The sequence below is a fragment of the Motacilla alba genome, chromosome 13, assembly GCF_015832195.1.
Source record: "Motacilla alba alba isolate MOTALB_02 chromosome 13, Motacilla_alba_V1.0_pri, whole genome shotgun sequence".
NCBI classification, from domain to species: Eukaryota; Metazoa; Chordata; class Aves; order Passeriformes; family Motacillidae; genus Motacilla; species Motacilla alba.
The window spans coordinates 4,534,378-4,553,393 of record NC_052028.1 but is presented as its reverse complement, the minus strand read 5'-3'; the positions used below and the strand labels follow the sequence as shown (position 1 = coordinate 4,553,393).

The window sequence follows — 19,016 nt, the reverse complement described above, 5'->3', positions numbered from 1 at the left end:
ACATGGACACTGGGATGACTGGTGAGGGAGAAGAACAGAGGAGCTTCCATGGATGGAGGTTTCACTGAGATTGCCTGGTTTACTAATGCCTTTCAGTACTTTATATTGATGTAAAATTAATTGTTACCATTATAACTAATAATACTTAATTCGGAAGGAAAAAAGGGTAGAATTAAATAAAAATTATTCTTATTCTTCAGTTCTCATAATTAGTCTCATAATTTTAAGCATTTTCAGTCCAAATCTTTCAGTTGCAAAGATAATTTTATATCTATGTCTGTAATTTCTTTGTGCTTGCTCAGGAGGATGCGATGCTAGGCTTTAAGGAATACTGTAACATCCTAATGTTTCTTCTGTGTTTCAGGACAAAGGATGATGGCCACCCTTCTGGTGATTATGAAATATAGGTTTCTTTAGATCTTGTGGTCTGTAGTATGAGACCAATAGTCCAAATATGAGGTCATTTATGCCAAGTTCAGTTTAAAGATTGAGGAATCTGAAAATTTAATCTGAAAAGAATTGCTATGAACCTTAAAAGAACTCTTCAAAATATTTGTCTTTTCCCAGGGTTCAAGCTGCATTTGTTACTTTGCCAGTCTGATTCCAGCACAGTCACTCTGGGTGAGCCTGAGGACAGCAATGAGAGCAGAAGGGATGGAGCAGCAACGTGAGCTGTCTCCCAGTGTGCACCATGCAGTGCTTGAACTCAAAATCGTGGGGTAGCACAGCTGGGAAACATCTGCACCCAGTGCTCCAGTTCATTCCAGTGCAGGAATGGACACAGTGCACTGAGCCTGGGCACAGCCTACGGCAGAGGCAAAGAGCCAAGAATAGGGCACATGAGGAGAGGGATTTAACAGTGGGGGAAAGCATAAATAATTTTTTAAGAAAGAAATTAAATACCTGAAATGTTAATACCTCATTCCCATTTTGTACCATGTTGGGGTGTCAAGATCAGCTGCAGAACTTCTGAACTGAGTATGTAAACTTGAAGTTTCTGAATGTGTTGAAGCTCCAAGCTACAACTGCTCTCTGCAATTGTCTGCCTATTTTCAATGATGTCTCAATATTTTGATATCTTTGTACATGATGCAAAATGTTCTGGAACAGAACAGTGAAACAAAATTTCCTTTCCTTTCCTTTTGTTAATGCGATTTCCTAGGATATATTGGGTATAACAAACAACTACTTGGAACAGTGAAACAAGTCCTCATTCTAATTTTGCTTTGTCTTTTGTGACTTTCTCTTACCATTTACTTGCAGCTACAGGTTCATATGCTAGAGCAGGTTCTTCCTCTGAGACTGAAGGCTGGAGCAAGAACTGATTCCTTAATTTTCTTGCTCCTGCATGTGAAGGTTTCAGGAAGGTTGTGGGGACTTTCCAAATGATTGGAATCTGCATAGATGGATTCTGTACCTGTCTAAAAATCAAAAGCACTTTAAAGAGTCAAGGAAAGCACAGTGAAAAGCATCCCCAAGGACTTTGAACACATTTGGGCCATGTACTTGGAGAATTCCAAAAGCACTGTAAAAAGGTCATTTTTAGCAGGCTACTGGAGTATCATTTTCATAACAAATACAGGCATGAATAGGAGGGAGAAAAGGGGGAAGGGAAACACTACAAAAGCGGGATACATAATGATGATTCAGAAAATCGATCTAGATGTACTCCCACTCACGTACACATAAGCTGAAAGAAGTTTTTACTGATTGCAGATAATTGCATGTTTTCATGATCTTGTCGTTTGCATTTTTAACTTCTGGGCTGTGCAGAGTGAACAGGCAGCATGAGTGCACAGGAATAGACAGGCATGTTTAGGGTCTTTATGAAAGAAAAGTCTAGAATTATGTGATTTTGGTTCCTCTTTATTTAAGTTTACGTGTGGACTGATAAATTTCTCTGAGTTTTATTATTCTGTTCTATGGCTTATAGAATTGAAGTAGCACTGTTAGTACTTTTCCTTTTTTCTTGTTAAGTGAGTAGTTGAATGAAGAGATAGTGGAGAGCTTACATGCATGCCTTTTAAAATAGAAGTGTTTTGAAATTATGTTCATTAATTGATGTAGAAAGTTAAAACTGCATGGACCTATTGAAATGCAAAACAATTGTTATCATAATCCTCACCACTGGAATAACAAATGGAGGCCTTATTGCACTTCATCACTTGGCACTATGCAACAACTACTCAGAACCCTATGGCAAAAAAAGACACAAGGTTTTCTGCTCAAGAAGAAAAAGTTCCTGTAGTTGAGTCTATTCAGAACTCCTAAATGTTCCTGGATCTGCTGACTGATCCTACTACACTTTCATGTACATACATATATATGCAAAGACCCTGATTTTTTGTGTTTGTGTGTGTAGCTGTGCCTGTTACTCTTTGCTAGGCATTAACTAGCCATTTGATTGCTCTATTCCTGGGGAATAAACAGTAGTGTAAGAAGGAGATTCATCCATTTAAAAGGCAAAGCTGGCTATTGACTGGCTAACTCCCACAAAAGCTGACTAGGATTCAAGCAGACAGGCTGAGTGGGTGGGCTCACCCCTCTTGCAGAGTACCTAGAATCTTTTAGACCACAGAGCCACCAGTCAGGAAGGTGATGGGTGGCCCCTGTAGCTCCCTGGAGCTGCTGAGCTGCCATGTGCATGTTGCCCTTCTAGATTTTATGCTTTTCCAAGTTGGTGTTCTCCATCTCAAACTCTCGAGCTGCTTGCGATCCTCAGTTCAGCAGTCTTTATATTTTCTAAAAACATATCTTGTGGTTGTGATATTTTATGAAAATCCCTTTTCTAGGATTTTCTTCTCCTGAGAAGCTGAAGGGCCTCAGCTTCAAGTGTAAACAATTTGTTATCTGCTGCTGTGGGATGCAGCAGGTGCTTCCTCGGTTGGTCAGTGTGGGATGTTTCTCTTGGTGGCCCATCCAGGAGGCAGCAGCTCTCGGACTCTCTGGGAGTCACAGAACTTTGTTATTCATTCCTTTCTATTCCTGTCTCACCTTCTGATGATTCTTTTCTCTCTGTTCTTTGTAGTATAGTTATAGTGTGGTCTTTTTAATGTAATATATATCATAATATAATAAACCAGCCTTCTGAAATGGAGTCAAGATCTCTCCTTCCCTTCACCAAGTCCTGACTGCCCCGAAGACCCACGGCAATAATATCTCTCTATATTTTCCACCTCACCTTTCTCCAGCCTCTCTCACAGCTCTGCAGTGTCACAGCTCAGCAGCCTCTGAGCAGCCTGGGACAGGGCAGAGCTATGGGGACAACCCAGAGCCAGGAGCGCATGGTGAGAGCCCCCAGAGAACGCTCCAGGGGCCCGTTCACAGTGGGATTAGGGAGAGAGAAGGTTATAAAAGTGTATCCAAGAGGATCTCAGCCTTGCAGATGAAGAGCAGGTGTCCTGTGGAGAGGTGCCCAGCGCAGAGCCATCGCTGCCACTGTCACGCAGTGCAGGTGTTCTGCCTTTGTGGCTTTGTGAGCGATGCCTGCTTGCTTTTGTTTCCTAATATGACAGATCAAGGAGCCCAAAGGTTGGCACCTGCCTTTCTATACACCACCCTGCCCAGCTGTCAGGCAGCGTTCACTTACTGTGCTTCACATGTCCAGCTGTGTCTTTGTCAGAGGGTGGCAGTGGCGGTGACAAGCCAGCCTGGTGCTCTCAGCAGCCTCTGTGACACTGCTCTGCACTCTGCAGTCTTTAGAACACTTTGCCTGGGGATGTGAGAGCCCAGCCTTAAGGGATCAGCAGCCTTTCAAGAGCTGAGGAGCTGGAGCTGCTCTGGGTGTTGGGGGCTGCTGCGAGGATCAGGAGGTGACAGTGGGTACAAGTGTGGCAGTGACACTGAGGTGTTCATCCTGAATTACTGTTCAGAGTGCCCTTAGCTCCTGCATCAGTATCTGCAGCAGGCTGAAAATCACTGAAATACTGCCATGTTTCCACAGGCATTTATTTGGGTGTGGGGGTGCACAAGGCACAGGTGTGGAAAATGGCCAGTGGGTTCATAAACACGTGTGTTTGGAACAGCTTTCCACTGAAAAATCTGTCTTGCTGAGTTTAGTCTGTGGATTTGACATGATTGAGACAATTTCTTGTAACTATACCATTTAAACACAAATAGATAACACTTGTTAGGCTTTATTGCTGGCTTTAGAGTTCTAGGGTAGAAACTTCCGTGCAGTTTTACCACATCAGCCCTCAGCTGTGGAAATGTGGCTGATAGTCCCATGTTTTCTGCAAAACCCTGAGAGAATATACAAATAAATCTCATTTGGGGAAAGTGTGAGCCACAGGTAACCAAAGCTTGCACTAGTCTACCCCTCAGAGTTCACTTCTTCATAACAGGCATAAGAACAGCTCGTGGTTTTCTTCAGACTTGGTTTCTTTTTGTTTGGAAGTCAGAAATGGTCCATAAAACTTCACTGTCTGAATTTGGCAGCTACTTTGAGGCTTCCACTGACATAAAATGACTCATGGTTACTTTTTTGGAAGGCTTTGAAAACTGCAAAAGTTGTTGTTTTTTTGTTTTTGTTTTTTTTTAAATCATAATGAAAGCCAGTATATTATGTTCTATATCCCATTGTTTTCTGCTAGGAATAAATGTCCAATAAAATTATAGACAATTATTTACTTTAAGATATTTTTATGTCCTAGAACAACTAAATTGAGCTGTTACTAGTCTCTTGACCCATAGCTTTTCTATTTATTAATTACTATTAAAAACCCTGTAAAATAAAAAAAAGACAATTTAAGCATTACAATTCTCTGCATGCCTTTTTTTATTCTTTTTTCATACAGAATAAGTTAGGACAGTGTGAGGAGGGAAAAAAGCAATTTGTGTTAGAAAATGTCTTTTTCTTCCTTTCTATTACAGTTTTTCATCGCAAAACCAATTTTTTTTCCTCCACTCATTCTTGCAGTGTGCTGCCATGACAATCTGTCCAGAAAGGAGGGGGGGAAAGCTGATTGTTCCCTCAAAGAATATGGGAGTTAATACAGTCTCTGTCAGACCACTATTCCCTGAACACCAGAGGTCCTTTTGACCTGTGGGAAAGCACATGCTAGGGAGAGCTCTGAATTAATGAAGAAAGCAAAATACAGCTTTTTCCATTTGCCATCAGGGCACAGGACAGTGCTCAACGTCCCCTGGCAAACTCAGCTTTCCTAGATGTCACCCTTGGGGTGCCCAGGTGTGACCCCACAGCAGCAGTGCTGAGAACAGAGGGGGAGAACCCTGAATCCTGGAGTACCCTGAATCCTGGAGAATCCTGAATCCTGCAGCCAGAGCCTGGAGAGGAGAGCAGAGCTCAGTGAGCTGCAGGGTTAACTTCTCTTCTGTTGGCAGCACCCAAGCTCCTTCCACAGCTTTTCAAGGTCACTGAAATAACAGAATCATTGAAGGCTGGCAACCATATTTTGTGAATTTTTCAGTGTGGAATTGTCTTATTGATCCCCAGAAATTAGGGAGACTGGGTGAGACTCAGCAAATTTATTCCCATGTTTTCAAAATAGAAAATTAGTCCTAGTCTAATTCAAATTGCTAATGTTTCTGAGGTAGAAAATGTGTTTTTCTTAATTTGTTTGATAGGTGCACAGGTTAGACAGAGAATACATTTTTTAATTCTTTTATGGAGTGTATTTGAAATTAAGTGAACTGGTACAAATCAGATCATTTCTTTTCATAAGCAGGCATTGTAAAATGCTCCCAGCCTTACCACTGTGAGGCTGTAATTAATGTTGATAAATGCTCATGTTCTCTCTGTGCAGCTTCAGCCCACAGACAATTGGTTGTACCAGAGCATGTCAAATCTCACATAAAAATATGGCTATAGATCATTGGGTTTAGGGATAGAGTTGAGACAAGTCAATTTATTTCCATTACTAGCTGAATCTAGATTTAAAACTCTGGGGGTCCAAGTGTTTTGTCCATTATGTTCCCAGTCTTCCTGGTGTGCTTTGCTGTGATTTAAGGTACATCTGCTAACCTGGCCCCCTGCTTTGGAAGTGCCAGTTTTCCAAAGTGTCTTGGGGGACATTTAACACAACTTTAGTTAAATGTCTTTTTTAACTTTTGAAGGCAGAACTTGTGTACTTTTAGGTGCTGTGAGGTCTTCTGATAGCTGCCACTTTGTCAGGTGTCCTCATATTGAGACAATGAACTTTCAGCTTTTGAAATGCCTGGGTAGGACAAAATGTGACAAAATTCAGGGTTTATCCAATGACATTCTTTCTTTTTTGCTTTGAGAATGACATCTTCTCCTTTTCAGTTGGCTTTTTTTGCTTCTACCAAGTCCTGATTAGTTTTAACAATATCATAGAGATCCTGTTTGCATGGATAAGTGTTTGGTTTTCTTTATATACTTGATGTATCTCAAAGTGGATCACAGTGGAGCTGCTTTTTTGTTCTACTTTTTTTGTCTTCTCACATGCAACAGGATATGATTGACATGTTCTATTAAAGCATATCTGGATATTCATTAATTCAATTTTAATGGGAGCAGAGTTTCATTATATATCTGAGTTTACTTTAACAATGCTTTATATTAAAATTTCTGTTGGTGCTGTAGCTGCCTTCTCAGCTAAAGAGGACATAAAATTCCTGGGTTTAAAGGCATTTCAGATAAAGACAGTTCCAAGGACTGTAATTTTGAGTTTGGTTCTGAGAGATCTGCTTTTGGGCAGGGAAAGGGTAAGAACTATCTGTTGTAGACCCTTCTGCCCAAACCTGAGGGTTGTTCCTGCCCTGAGGATTCAGGAGGAGAAGGGGTCCTGGGCTGAGGCAGAGGCAGAATTAGCCTGGATGAGAGAGGAGCTTTCCTGCCTGCCTTTGTCTCACTGGGTCTCTCTTCCTTCTGGCTTCCCCTTGGTCCTCATGCTCCATGTCATTTCAGTCCCTGGATCCGACCATGGAAGTGGACTTGTGCTCCCAACGCTGGAGAGCAGCTAGAAAGGACCAAACCTGCTTCTGCTGACCGATTAATCAGGTTCTGCCCAGACAGAAGGAGCAGAAGAGTCAATAGATCTGGTGTGACACAACCAGCCCCACAACATCATTTTCCCATCAGTTACTGTAATTGAACTGTTGCAAAGTAAAGAACCATTTAAAATGAAGGATTCAAGACGTCAGAGTTTCATTATTTCTTGCTTTCTTTTAGCTGAAAGATGTTTTTCATAATTTAAAAGGCCATTAATTTTAAGGGGAAGTCTTTTAGCATTTACCTTTATTGCTTTTTCTCGTAGATCACCTATGATGTGCAGAAAAGAATTCTAACCTCTAATGTCCCTCACTGATAAAGAAAAAAAGAAGGGAGGCTTTATTTGTTAAAAAAACCCCCAATGTTTCTATGGAGTAACTGGTCAGAATTAACCTCTTTGAGTTTGATTGCCTATCTAAAGTCTTCAGAGCACAAAGAAAAAGTTATGACAGCGGATAGATACTGCCACTGTTGTTGTCTATTTTCTACAACAAACTAGATTTTGGTCACTGTTGAAAGGGATGTACAAGGCCACTTGAAGTTTAAAAATCAATAACAAAGGCAAAGTCAAAGTGATTTTTCATGTTCATTAATAGAGTTTATAATTGATGTATTAAAAAAAACCCACAAAAACATATTTTCAGAGGTTGTCTTCAAATGGAAATGTTTAATCAGAAATCTGGGGAGCCTAGCCAGCTTTCCTTTTACTGTCTTTTACCTGTATGCAAGTTCTGTGCAATCTCTTATGCTCTGGGTTTTATTTCAAAACAAATGTTTCAAAAAATGCCTTTAAAATCATTTCTGGTGTTCTGTAGAATAGGTATACACTAATCTATGCTTGACAGTAGGCACATTCATGATGGTGGGCTGGAAAACATACTTGGGAAACACATTTCAGCCTCCAACTTCCAAATTGTTGTTGTCAGTGAGTGACATGGATTTTAAAGCTCTAACAGGTGGTTTGAGAGTGACATGCTGGATTGTATCTGAATAAAAATGTTAAACATATTTTACATTGGAAGTAAGACCTGGGTTATTTTAGGCTGTGATTTTGATTTTGGAGATTACTGAGTGTCTTCATTCTGTTTGATTCCAAGAAGAACTTGTTTTTCAGAGCTGTGAAGGGAGAGGGTATGGAGCAAGTCTTCAGAGCTCTCTGTCTTGAACCCAGTGACTTTCTGTAAGACCACAGCCTTTATTCTGGGCTTCTCTTTTTATTGTTTACCGGAGACATGTTTGTAGTCAGTTCTTCCTGACTGTGAGAAGTTAATGTGGAGAAACCAGTCTTCCAGTTTGCTTTCTCCATTTCCTCTGTCTGCAATGTGTTGACAGCATTTTCTGAGCTTCATTTGGGTGTGTTCTATTATTTTTTTTCCTAACCAACGTACGGGCAGCTGAAATCCTGCTTTTATCTGCTGAGTCATGTGCTGTTGGTGATTGTCTTAGCTGTTCAAACCAAACCTGTGTGCTGTTAAACCACAAAATCATGGTTAATTCTAATTCTGGCAAGATCTTTTCCTACAGGACTATGGGTTTTGCTCAGTATGTTGTTAGTGGTTTTGCTGGGAGCTTTTGCCAAGAGTGTAAATGAGACTCAGTGTGTGGTTTTCTGAGAGTAGTTTTTGAGTGGTGCATTCCACAGGGGACTCCCAGACACTTCATGGGTCATGCTGGTGTTTTAGTTAGTATGTGGTCAAGTTGAATCTAATTACAGAAAAGATTAAGAAAGATATCCTGACACTGTATTTTATTGCCAGTTGTTACGATCTGGAAGCAAAAAAAAAAAAAAAAAAAGGAGAATTTTCATTTCTCTATTTCTTCCTACAAAATCCTTTTTTGGTTGCATTTACCAGGCTGTGGCAGCTGGAATGGTATAGGAGTAGGAGATGTTCTCTCTTAACTACAGGACTTGCCATTTTCAACTCTGTTCCATTTTATGTTTTTCAGGCATTTCTTGTTTAAGACATCTTCTGGAACTACTCCACTGTTCAGTAGTTCTTCCCCTGGTTACCCGCTGACCTCAGGAACAGTTTACACTCCACCTCCCAGGCTGTTACCTAGAAATACATTCTCCAGGAATGCATTCAAGCTGAAAAAGCCCTCCAAGTACTGTAGCTGGAAATGTGCTGCTTTATCTGCAATTGCTGCTGCAGTCCTGCTTGCCATCTTGCTAGCATATTTCATAGGTAAGGCTGTGTTTCCTCTCTCAAATCACATGGCTGTGTCACAAAATGAAAGTTCAGCAGATGAAAGGATGGTCAATGCGTTTCAAAAATGTGTGTTTGCAGTGAGCCAAGAATAATATTATTCCCTGTACTGATTAATGAGGAAAAATAAAATGTTCAAGTCACGTTCACTGTTGTAAGAGCAGTGGAAGCAAGAAATTGATTCAGGATTCTTAACGTGCAGTGTTAACTTTAGGTGTCAGATATGCACATCTCATAAATGGTCCAAACAGAGGGATTTAATGACTTTTTGATGTAGTGCCATATGTTTAAAAAGTGTTTAGAAAAAAAATGTGATGGGTGGTGAATTTATATAAGTAACAGAAGCCAGTGGCATTTGAATTCAAATATTACCATCGCATTCTGCCTTTAGATTAAAAAAAACCAAAATTATTTTGATTACTAATTCTCAGTCTATATTGGTCTGTGTGCCTAAATCCTGGTGGTGTTAAATTTGAATCATTAGGTGGTTCCATTTTGCATGCAATTATTTTCCATATTCCACTCATCCTTAGCATTTTTAAGGAAAAATATAGGATCTTTGAATGTTGTGTTTATTTCCCATGATTCATATATTAATAGTGACCACACTTTGTTCTAATCCTTTCTGTGGTTTTCTGAGATGTTTTTAAAGTGCTGCTGAGATTTTGTCTTTCTTAATTTAATTAATTTCTGACTTCGTCCCCTCCTCTGGTCCCCTCTCATTCTCTGTTGTTTTAGGGGGTTTTTTTAGGTATCTGCACAAACTACCAGTGTATTTTGTATCTTTTAAAGTGCCTTTAACAATATGCTGATGACAGTGAAGTGCTGCACACTCTTTAGTCTTCTGAGTAAATGGCAAAATTGAGGTAGCTTGACGATATTTTCTGTTAATAATTTCCAGACCTTTTATTTCCTATTCTTTGTGGGATTTATTTCCTCTCTGAAACTATTCTCACATGTCACACTCAAAAGATCTATAAATATGTGCTGAATTTTCTCTCTCTTTTTTTTTTTTTTTTTGATCCTATATAACCTGACTCTTCAGGATAGACACCGTTTTCTAAGAAAACCCCATTTTTCATACTAATGAACCTCCATATATGATTAATTTATACAATAGGAGGAGAGAACTGGCTGCCTATTCCTGCTGTCTGTTTAGTCCAGACCTACATCCCAGCACACTGAGGACTACAGATCTAACCATCTTTCTGTACTTCCCCTGTAGAAAGCCTCGGAAGAATAACAAGCTTAGTTTGGTGCATAAATGAAAAGATTGGAAAGCACATAATTCATTGAAGTTGACAGTTATCATACAGCAGCTCCCTGTTAGAGTGATTATGCACATGGGAAATGATATACTGCAAGTTGAACATTTTAATCATGTGCATAACTTTGAAGTGATGGATTATGAAATGTGGTTTTTCCTTGGTATTTAGGTTACTGTAATCTTAAGCAAAGCTTTGCAATGTGGTTATTGCTTTTTACACCTTCATTTTTAAGACAAGAGAGAATGTAAGGCAATGTATTGACTCTTAATAATTGATGAATGATCTATCATTTCAAGTAATGACATAACTGATCCATTTTGACAGAAGTTTTTGAGGTCTTCTTTCCAGCTGAAAGAATGATGAGCACAATAGAGCTGGTAGTGAGCACAACAAAGCAGGGTTTAGGAGAGAGTGTTAGCTCAAGGTTTAAATAATGAGAAGTTACCTGACAAGCTTCGTGCCATACACAGCAAAGAATAAGTATATGTCACAACCAGAAAACAGCTGAAATTAATCCCATGAATAAATTTGATAGATCCACTGTGATCACAATTTAAAGTGATGGAAGAGAGATTTAAAAAAAAATAAAAGCAGAGGTGCAGCCTTAGATGCTTGAGAACACAGAAAGGTAAAAGTGAAGTGCTTTTGGTAGGCCATTTATTAAATTAATTCCTTCACTCTCAGCAAAAAATCATACAATTCATTGCACATAACAAAGAGCAGGAGTAAGACCATCAGCTATAAACTAACCCTTGCTGTCCTCCAACAGTGTGACTTAAGGTGCTAAATCATCTCCTGATTTGAAAAAAGGAAAGGCTTTGAAGGTGCTGCTATTGTATTTCTGCCTTACACGTCCACAAAGAAAATTTCTTGCTCTCTAGCATAGCAGAGGTTCCGTCACTGGGGTTACATTCGCTGAAAGTAAGAGTTATGGAGAAAGTCATCAAAATTTGCAGCCAATGGTTCTGCTGCTTAGGTTTGTCAGGGTTTCTGGGCTGTGGGAACGTGACTGTATCAATGCTGGTCAAGACTCCTGCAGGACCAAATGCAAAAGGCAGTGATGGCAAATATGGGGTAAATTATTGTCCTATCATAAAAGTGATGGGTGGATCATTGAAAAAGTGATGTCTACAGGTTTAAACATGGGGCTTGGAGATTACAAAAGATTATGGCTGGCATGAAAAAAATTAGAATGAGGGTGATTTAAAGAGAGAAGCAAAAAAAATCATAACTGATGGAAAACAAAAAATATTATACAAATTATTAGGCATTCCTATTGCCTTTCCTCCAACACACAACTAAAAATACAATGAATGAAACGAAAAGGCAGTATGTTTAACACCCTAAAAATAAATTCATAGTGCATAAATAACCTTTGGAACTTTTTGCCACACTACATAATTGATGTTAAATAAAGATACTACTGAGATTTTAAGTTAAACATTTGTCAAAATAATGGCAATATGCCTTGTTAGAAGGTAACTTGGGGTTTTATTTTCTTTTTTAAGATACGTATAGATTGATGGTTTATATCATAATATGTCATCAAAGTCTGGCTATTTAGATAGACTCTTCCTTTTTAGGCCAGTCAGTACCACTGTTATCTGAAATTTTCTAAATCTTCCTCTGCAAACTACCCTGAGTGATGTCTGGGAAAAGATTCTGCAGGTCTGCAGTGGTCAGGTGTGCTAGGGCACCTGTTTGTGCAGAGTAGGCTTGGTTCTGTGTGCAGACATTTTCCCTCTTAGAAAAACTGGTCTATGTCTGAATTCCTTGACACTAGCAGGGTTTCTGCAGAAACTTTAACACAGATCAAATTCACCAGGTTGAAAATAAATCAGGTGACTCTTGGTCTTCTTGTTAAAGGACTAGACAGAGGAAAAAAGTGCAGATAGGGTGTGTGAAGGAGCACTTTAAGATGTTTCTATGGCCAATTGTTATACTATTTTTAATAGTAGAGAATAGGAAAAAAGTCACTTCAATTAACATTTCCATTACATGGCATACACAGGGCTGGCTGCACATTTAAAGCCAGCTTTGTCACTGCTCCCTGTTTCCTCAATGGCCAGATGTGAACAATATGCAGAGCATCAATTCTAGTATTGCACAACCTTCTGGTAAACTCCAGCATGCAGGATGGAAATGAAATTGTCCCACAGTCCTCTCTGAGACTTGTGCCATTTCACAGAGCCCAGGAGTTATTCCTATTATCCAGGGGTGACACATGAAGAATGTAGAACCAGCCATTCAAATTAGGACATCCTGAAGATATTGGGCTGGTGGTAAAACCCAGTTACAAGAAAGTAATTTATAAAGTGTCAAAAGGAAAGCATATACCACACATATTGTCTTTGTCAGAGTGTTCACTTCAGAGGTTAAGGGAGTGATGAAAGCATTTGTCATGTTAAATTAGTTTTTAGCTCTTTTGATTCATGCCAAAGTTGGAGGAGAAAAATATAAAAAAGAAGAAAGAAGGAGCGTAAAAAGTCACCTTGTATTTTTCACAAAGTAATTGCTGCCAAACATAAATACCACATTTTTGTAAGCCCCTATGCTGCTCTGATTTCTGCCAATCTATCTTTGAGCATCAAAGAACATCTGACCATCAACATGTCAGTACATTAAAAATATGGTAATTTAAATATTTAGACTTCCTGTGGGGGAAAAAAAGAAAAAAACACCAAAACCTGAACTGTTATTTCCTGTGGAAATTAAAAGCTGTGATGGGTTTAAAGATGTTTCACTTGAAAATAGTGTCCTGATACTCACACTGAAACTTACAGATATTGATGCTATTTTTATCTGCTATCATATGCAAGAAGATACATGAAAAATTAAAGAAAAATGACATAGCCTATGAGAGCAGCATGCTTGCACCACACCTTTAGTGCCTATGTTGCACATGAAAGTATTATTAGTCATTTATTCCTCACTGTTATTTGACCTTAAATACACATGAGGTTTAAGATAAATTTCAAGTTTCTGCATAAACTTGAAATAATATATTCACTTCAGTGCCACAGAAAGGACTGAATTGCCAAAGGGTCTGGTAGTTAATTAAGCAAATGAAAATGTCCTTCTTTTAGAATTTGAAGTAAGAACCTGAAAAATAGTGACCCACAGAAGATAAGATATAGGGAAATAAATGGTTAATTTATGTAGTTCTTCCTCTTGTACCACAGAAGTATTCCATTGTTTGTGTAAGAGTCAGACAAAAAAATCTAAAAAATCTAGGAGGATTTCTGACTTGCAAGTAGGAGTCTCGTCTTTGCATCAAATATCTGTACATGGTACAGTTTGCATAAAATTTTATCCTTCAGGTGTTGATATCAACTTGTTTTCTTCCCACAAATGAGTCAGGCTTTTTGCCAGTGTAAGTGCTTGGATGAAGTTTGTTGTTCATTCCTGTTTGTAAGTTCTTCCACTCCTAAGTCAGGTTGTCTTTTTGACTCTGATTCCACAGATGAGGATTCATCAAAATAGGTTGCTGAAGTGCCTGTCTAATGTACCCATTGATTTTTTTTTCTCTCTTTCTGAGTTGTACTTTACAAACGTTTGATTTTTTTATCTTGCATTTGTTTATTACTTGTGGAGTCAGAAAACCACATGCCTTTGTCTTGTCCAGACTTCACTGAAATCAAATTTGCTAGACATTTTGGAAAGCAAGACTGAAAAAGGGAAAATCATGCAAAGCTGGAACCTCTGAGAGGCAGAGGGCATCTGGCTGCCAATCACTGCGATCAGATTCACTTGAAATCAATGTAAACCGAGGGATTGCTGCATCTTGCAAGATTAGCTGATGACAGAAGGTTCTGTTCTTAAATTTGCATTGAAAATAGGTGTCAGTTAGGGGCAATAATTAAATTTTAGAATATGCCTGTCATATTTTAAATGTCACACATTCAGTGATTCTTATTGACTGCTATCAGTCAATCTGTGTGAGAAAAGCGTGGTAGTAGCTCAATGAGCTTGTCTGATGCTACCTCTGAGGAGTTTTAGGAAAAGGAATCTGGCTTCATTCCATAAAAAACTAGGTGCTAGGACTGGGAATTTGGGTGCCTGTGTCCAGGAAATTCAGATGTGTCTTTTTAGCCTAGCAAATGTCCCTTCCCTGTTCTGCAGTCCAAAGGTGTGAGATGCATGATGTTACCAAGACAGTTCTGCAGACAAGGTGCTCCAGTTGCACTATGTGCTTAATGTCACAAAGAACTGGAGCACTCTGACATGAAATTCCTTGGGTATAGTTTTCCTGGGCTTTTCCTGAGTCAAAAGCCAAAGCTTGATCCTCAGATCTGTTCAGGAAAAGCCAGTGTGCTATTGTTTTGCCTAGCAGAGGTCTTGGGGAGAAGGAGAGGAGGAGGATTTCAGTGTGGAGGGGCAGGCTCACAGCCTGGGAGTGCTTTGTCTGTGGGACATTTTCATACCATGAAACTCAGCACTCGGAGCTGGAGTGAGACCAATGTTCCCATGACTCCCAAAGTGCTGTCATGTGCTCAGCTCAGCTCTTGCAGTTGAAAACCTTTCTTGCTCAGCTACCAGGCTGAGCATACTCTGAAGCCTTGGCAGCAGACAGGGGACAGAGAGGATCACAGAATGTTTTCTTCCATGTGTTACTGGAGTTGTGTTTTCAGGGCACGTTTTGGGTTGTTAATGCAAATTGCACAGCACAATCTACGATGGGTCTGAGGAAACATTTTTCACACATGCTGGTAGTGCTCCCCAGGAGCTGTTAAAATATATTGCTTTTTATTTCTTTTGAGTAAAGAAACACAACTGCCTGGCCAGTGCTCGCTGTCCTGGCTGTGCCTGCACTGCTCAAAACATCTGCTTGGCCAAGGTTAGTGCCAAGGAAATGAGCAGTGGGATGTGACAGGAAAGAAATAACCAACCCAGATATTATAGAGAGATGCTGTTTACAATTAGTAATTTATTAGTACAGTCATTATTTATATAACAGAAACGTTGGGTTTTTTAATCATAGCTGCAAGAATGGCTTCCTCAGAGGTGCTTTCTGTTTTTTCTCTCAGTTGTGAAATACAGGTTGTACTTCACATGCCCTCGCCATTCTCCCAAGTACAAACTAGAAAATATGCTGGATTTCATGATGACTGTGTGGCAGAGCCTATTCTCACTTTCATCAGTGCAAATACCTAATATTATGAATGTTTTAGTAGTCTAGGATTTAATCCCAGAATCACAGCTTTGTCAAGGCAAAGAGGCAGCAGAGATAAGTAGATGCAGAATGAGACTTGCAGGAAGCCAGGGGAGGAAATGATGAAAAAATGTTGAGATATTTTAGTGAGACATGCTTTATAACCCAGCCCAACAAACTGAGCTGAGGCCATTTTTCAGGGAAAGGGTAAGCATAAGGGATATTGAAGATTAAATTTTGCTAACATAATGCCAAGTCAGAGATACCTATCAAATAAACTGGTGGTCATTCTCTCTGAAAAGTCAATGTTCAATACCAGTATAAAATGTCTCATTTCTTCCTAGGGAAGCATTGCTCTCTTAGCAGTTATTTAGATTGAGATCACCAGTTGATCATTTATAGATTCATTTATATTGATTATTTGTTGCTGTGTTTCTTTGTTGACTCACTGTGTTGTTTTGCACTCTGTGCTTATGGATTTTATTTAAGTATAGCAGTACATATTTGCCTTCAGGAATAGAATTATTGCTCTGTGGGTTCACAGAGTCTTGAAAGAATTGACATGGATTTTGTAAGTGTGGCTAACTTAGCTCTTAAAGAGCATTATGAATGCCATGAAAAAAACCACAAATAAAAAATACTTAAGTGTACTACAGAGACAAGAGAATATTCAAGGAATACTCAAGGAACTTGAAGGAAAACAAAATAAAAAATTGGAATTAAATTTAGTTTGTGAAAATAATAAGACAGGGTAACAGAGTAGGGAACCTATGGAACAAAAGAAGTTGAACAAATTGGAAGAGAAATGACATATTACAGAAAACTTTACTCACCATATAATATAATGGGATGAATTGAGCATGGTGATTTAAAAGCTGTTTGAGAAACAGTTTTCAGGTTTATTTCGGCTTTTGCTTATTCAGGGTTTAATTTTATGTAGTTTTGCATCAGACTTTGACCTGCCTTGTCATGTCACTACTCAGATCCCAGCCATCATATATATTCTGTATGTCCAGTAATAAAGTCATTGACTTGCCAAGGTCAGACAGTTTGAACAGCTAATACACCAAATTTGTGTGATGTTGTGCCTTGTTATTAATTCCTCACAAGATAGCCTTGTAGCTATAAACAGGAAAAATGACATCTTCTGTGACAACCTGTCTGACCCCCGGGACAAATTTTGCACTCCAGATTTGGGTTTGCAAGGTTACAGGATGATTTGTGTTGGAAGGGACCTCTGGATGTCTCTTCTGCTCCAAAAGGGTCATCTCTTATGTCCACGCTGCTCTTGAAGACCTCCAAGGACAGAGATTGTGTGTAGCTTTATCTTCTTCAAGACCTGGAGGTTCCAACAGGCTGCTTTGAATGGGTAGAGGCAGGTCAAAAACTATTTTATTTAATTATTTTATTTATTAGAGCAATGTGCATAGTAAGGAGAGGCTCCCTTTTGGACTGGTGCATGTATACTTTATAGTCAGCAAGAGCTCTCTGAATTTCCCATAATCATTTCTGACATCAGAAGCTTGAATTACAATGCCAAAGTGAAGAATGTAGTTGGTTAGAAAAATCATGTTTTGACTTGTATGTTGAGCAGATTTGATAATGAGAGAATCAGTATTGAGCCCCACTGTGTGATTATGAAACACTCTTAATGTCTTTATCTTGGCTATTACTAAATAATTACTAGGAAAGGCAAGCATTTGTATTAATGCAGGTCCTGAATGGAAAAGGAATTTCATTCTCCAATGTTGATCTTAGAGAACCTTACCTAAAACTGTAAATATGCTCTAGGTTTAGTTTGTTTTCTTCTCTGGGGTGTCCAGATTTATCCCTCTGTGTCATATTTAATTTTTAAAATGTACTATACATAATGCATAACAGTGCTGCAGTTAATTGAATTTCAAGCTTTATTTTAATTTGCTGGTTGGTTGATCAGCTGATTTCCTCCAACATTTTTCTTACTAAACACTTTCTGAGAAAAGCACAGAATAGGAAATGTTTTCACATGCTGCTGCCAGTGTGACAGAGCAGGTTCCCCACGTGCTGGATAACAAGGTGTCTCTGTGTCTGTGGCACCTCACCTGCCTTGCAGGAGTCAGCCTGGAGTAGATAAGACTCTTGGAAAGGTCAGACAGTCTGTTCCATAGATGCTGCCCATCCCTGCATGTTAACAGTTGTTTTGTTTAAATTTGGGTGTAGTGCACTATTCCTGCAGTTCTCTTTTGCATTTCCTGTGTATTTGCATCTTCTTCTTTCAATTCACTTATTTCTCCTGCAAGAGGCTTCCCACATTGTGTGAGGTGCAGGTGGCTGCAGGTCTCTAATGCAGGGACCAGAGGGTGAGGAATGAGCTGGGGGTGCAGGAGCTGCTCAGAGGGCCCCATCCGTGCAGGCTGCAGCAGAATGCCGGAGATCCACTGCTGCTGCTCAGGATCCCAATTCCACATAAAAAACTGCCTTACATGCAATTGTACTCACAGCGAGTCCAAATCCATCAAGAGATTTCATTTCTCAATTGGGATCTTTTTTGCTACAAGTTGCCTCCTAAATATGGAAGCCATGAAACCTGTCTGTAATTCCAGGGGAGCTAGTTCAGTCCAAGGCAGGTGGGTTGTCAGCAAACTCAGGTTTTGCTCCTGACAGTTGGAATTGGAGTTGTAAGGGTAATATTTTCTTTTGCAGAAGGAAGATGCTCCTTCTGTCAGACTGCACTGTCACTAGAGGATTTCTGTGTTCAGTTATTAAAAGCCTCAAAAGAGGGGTAAATAGTGCTTGATATGCTGAGAAATTAATGATTGCTAGGAAAATGTCAGAAGTACACAGCAAGTATCCCAAGGTAACATAAGAGTAGATATGAACTTGTGACATTTTTGCTGGTCTGTGGAAAATGCAAAAGAACCTTAGACTGAAAGAGAAGTGAAGCAATTTCACAGCAGGCACACTAAAATTGCCAGAGCTGGGAAATGGAGCACCAAAGCCCCGCGTACCTCATGGTGATGGGTTACTGTGCCTTTAGCATCCGTGCCTTTTCCAAGGAGAGACCTGTGCATGTTGGTAAGAATGTGGTGCAGAGCTGGGACCTGAAAATAGAGAATCCTGTTAAAACTGGCCACAAGGTAGCAGGGGGCAGCAAGAAAAAACAGAGGCAATTTAGGCTCGTCTGATTTATTGAGCCAAAAATTTATTTTACCTGTTTTTTCTTTTTTCATAAATGTCCCCCTTTTACATCATGAGACTCCATTAATCACCGAAATGCAAAAGTCCAACTACATGAGAAAAGAGAGACCATAATGGAGTCTGCTCATTAAGAAAAGCTCAGGGATCTGATTAGTCTTACTCTTGCAGGAGTAGTTTAACTTTAAAAAAAAAAAAAAATTATGTAATTTTAACTCTTATCATGTTGTCTTCATGGCCAG

At 39.4% G+C, this 19,016-nt stretch overlaps 1 protein-coding gene across 19 annotated transcripts in view; it reads left to right on the top strand.

Moving 5' to 3' along the window:
* TENM2 (teneurin transmembrane protein 2) overlaps positions 1-19,016 on the top strand; it is a 1,086,458-nt gene that overhangs the window by 917,247 nt on the left and 150,195 nt on the right. For all 19 annotated transcript variants that reach the window (XM_038149757.1, XM_038149758.1, XM_038149759.1 and 16 more), the window contains one exon: positions 8,921-9,159. In XM_038149757.1, the coding sequence (XP_038005685.1) occupies positions 8,921-9,159 (239 nt within the window). The remainder of the gene's footprint in view (positions 1-8,920; positions 9,160-19,016) is intronic.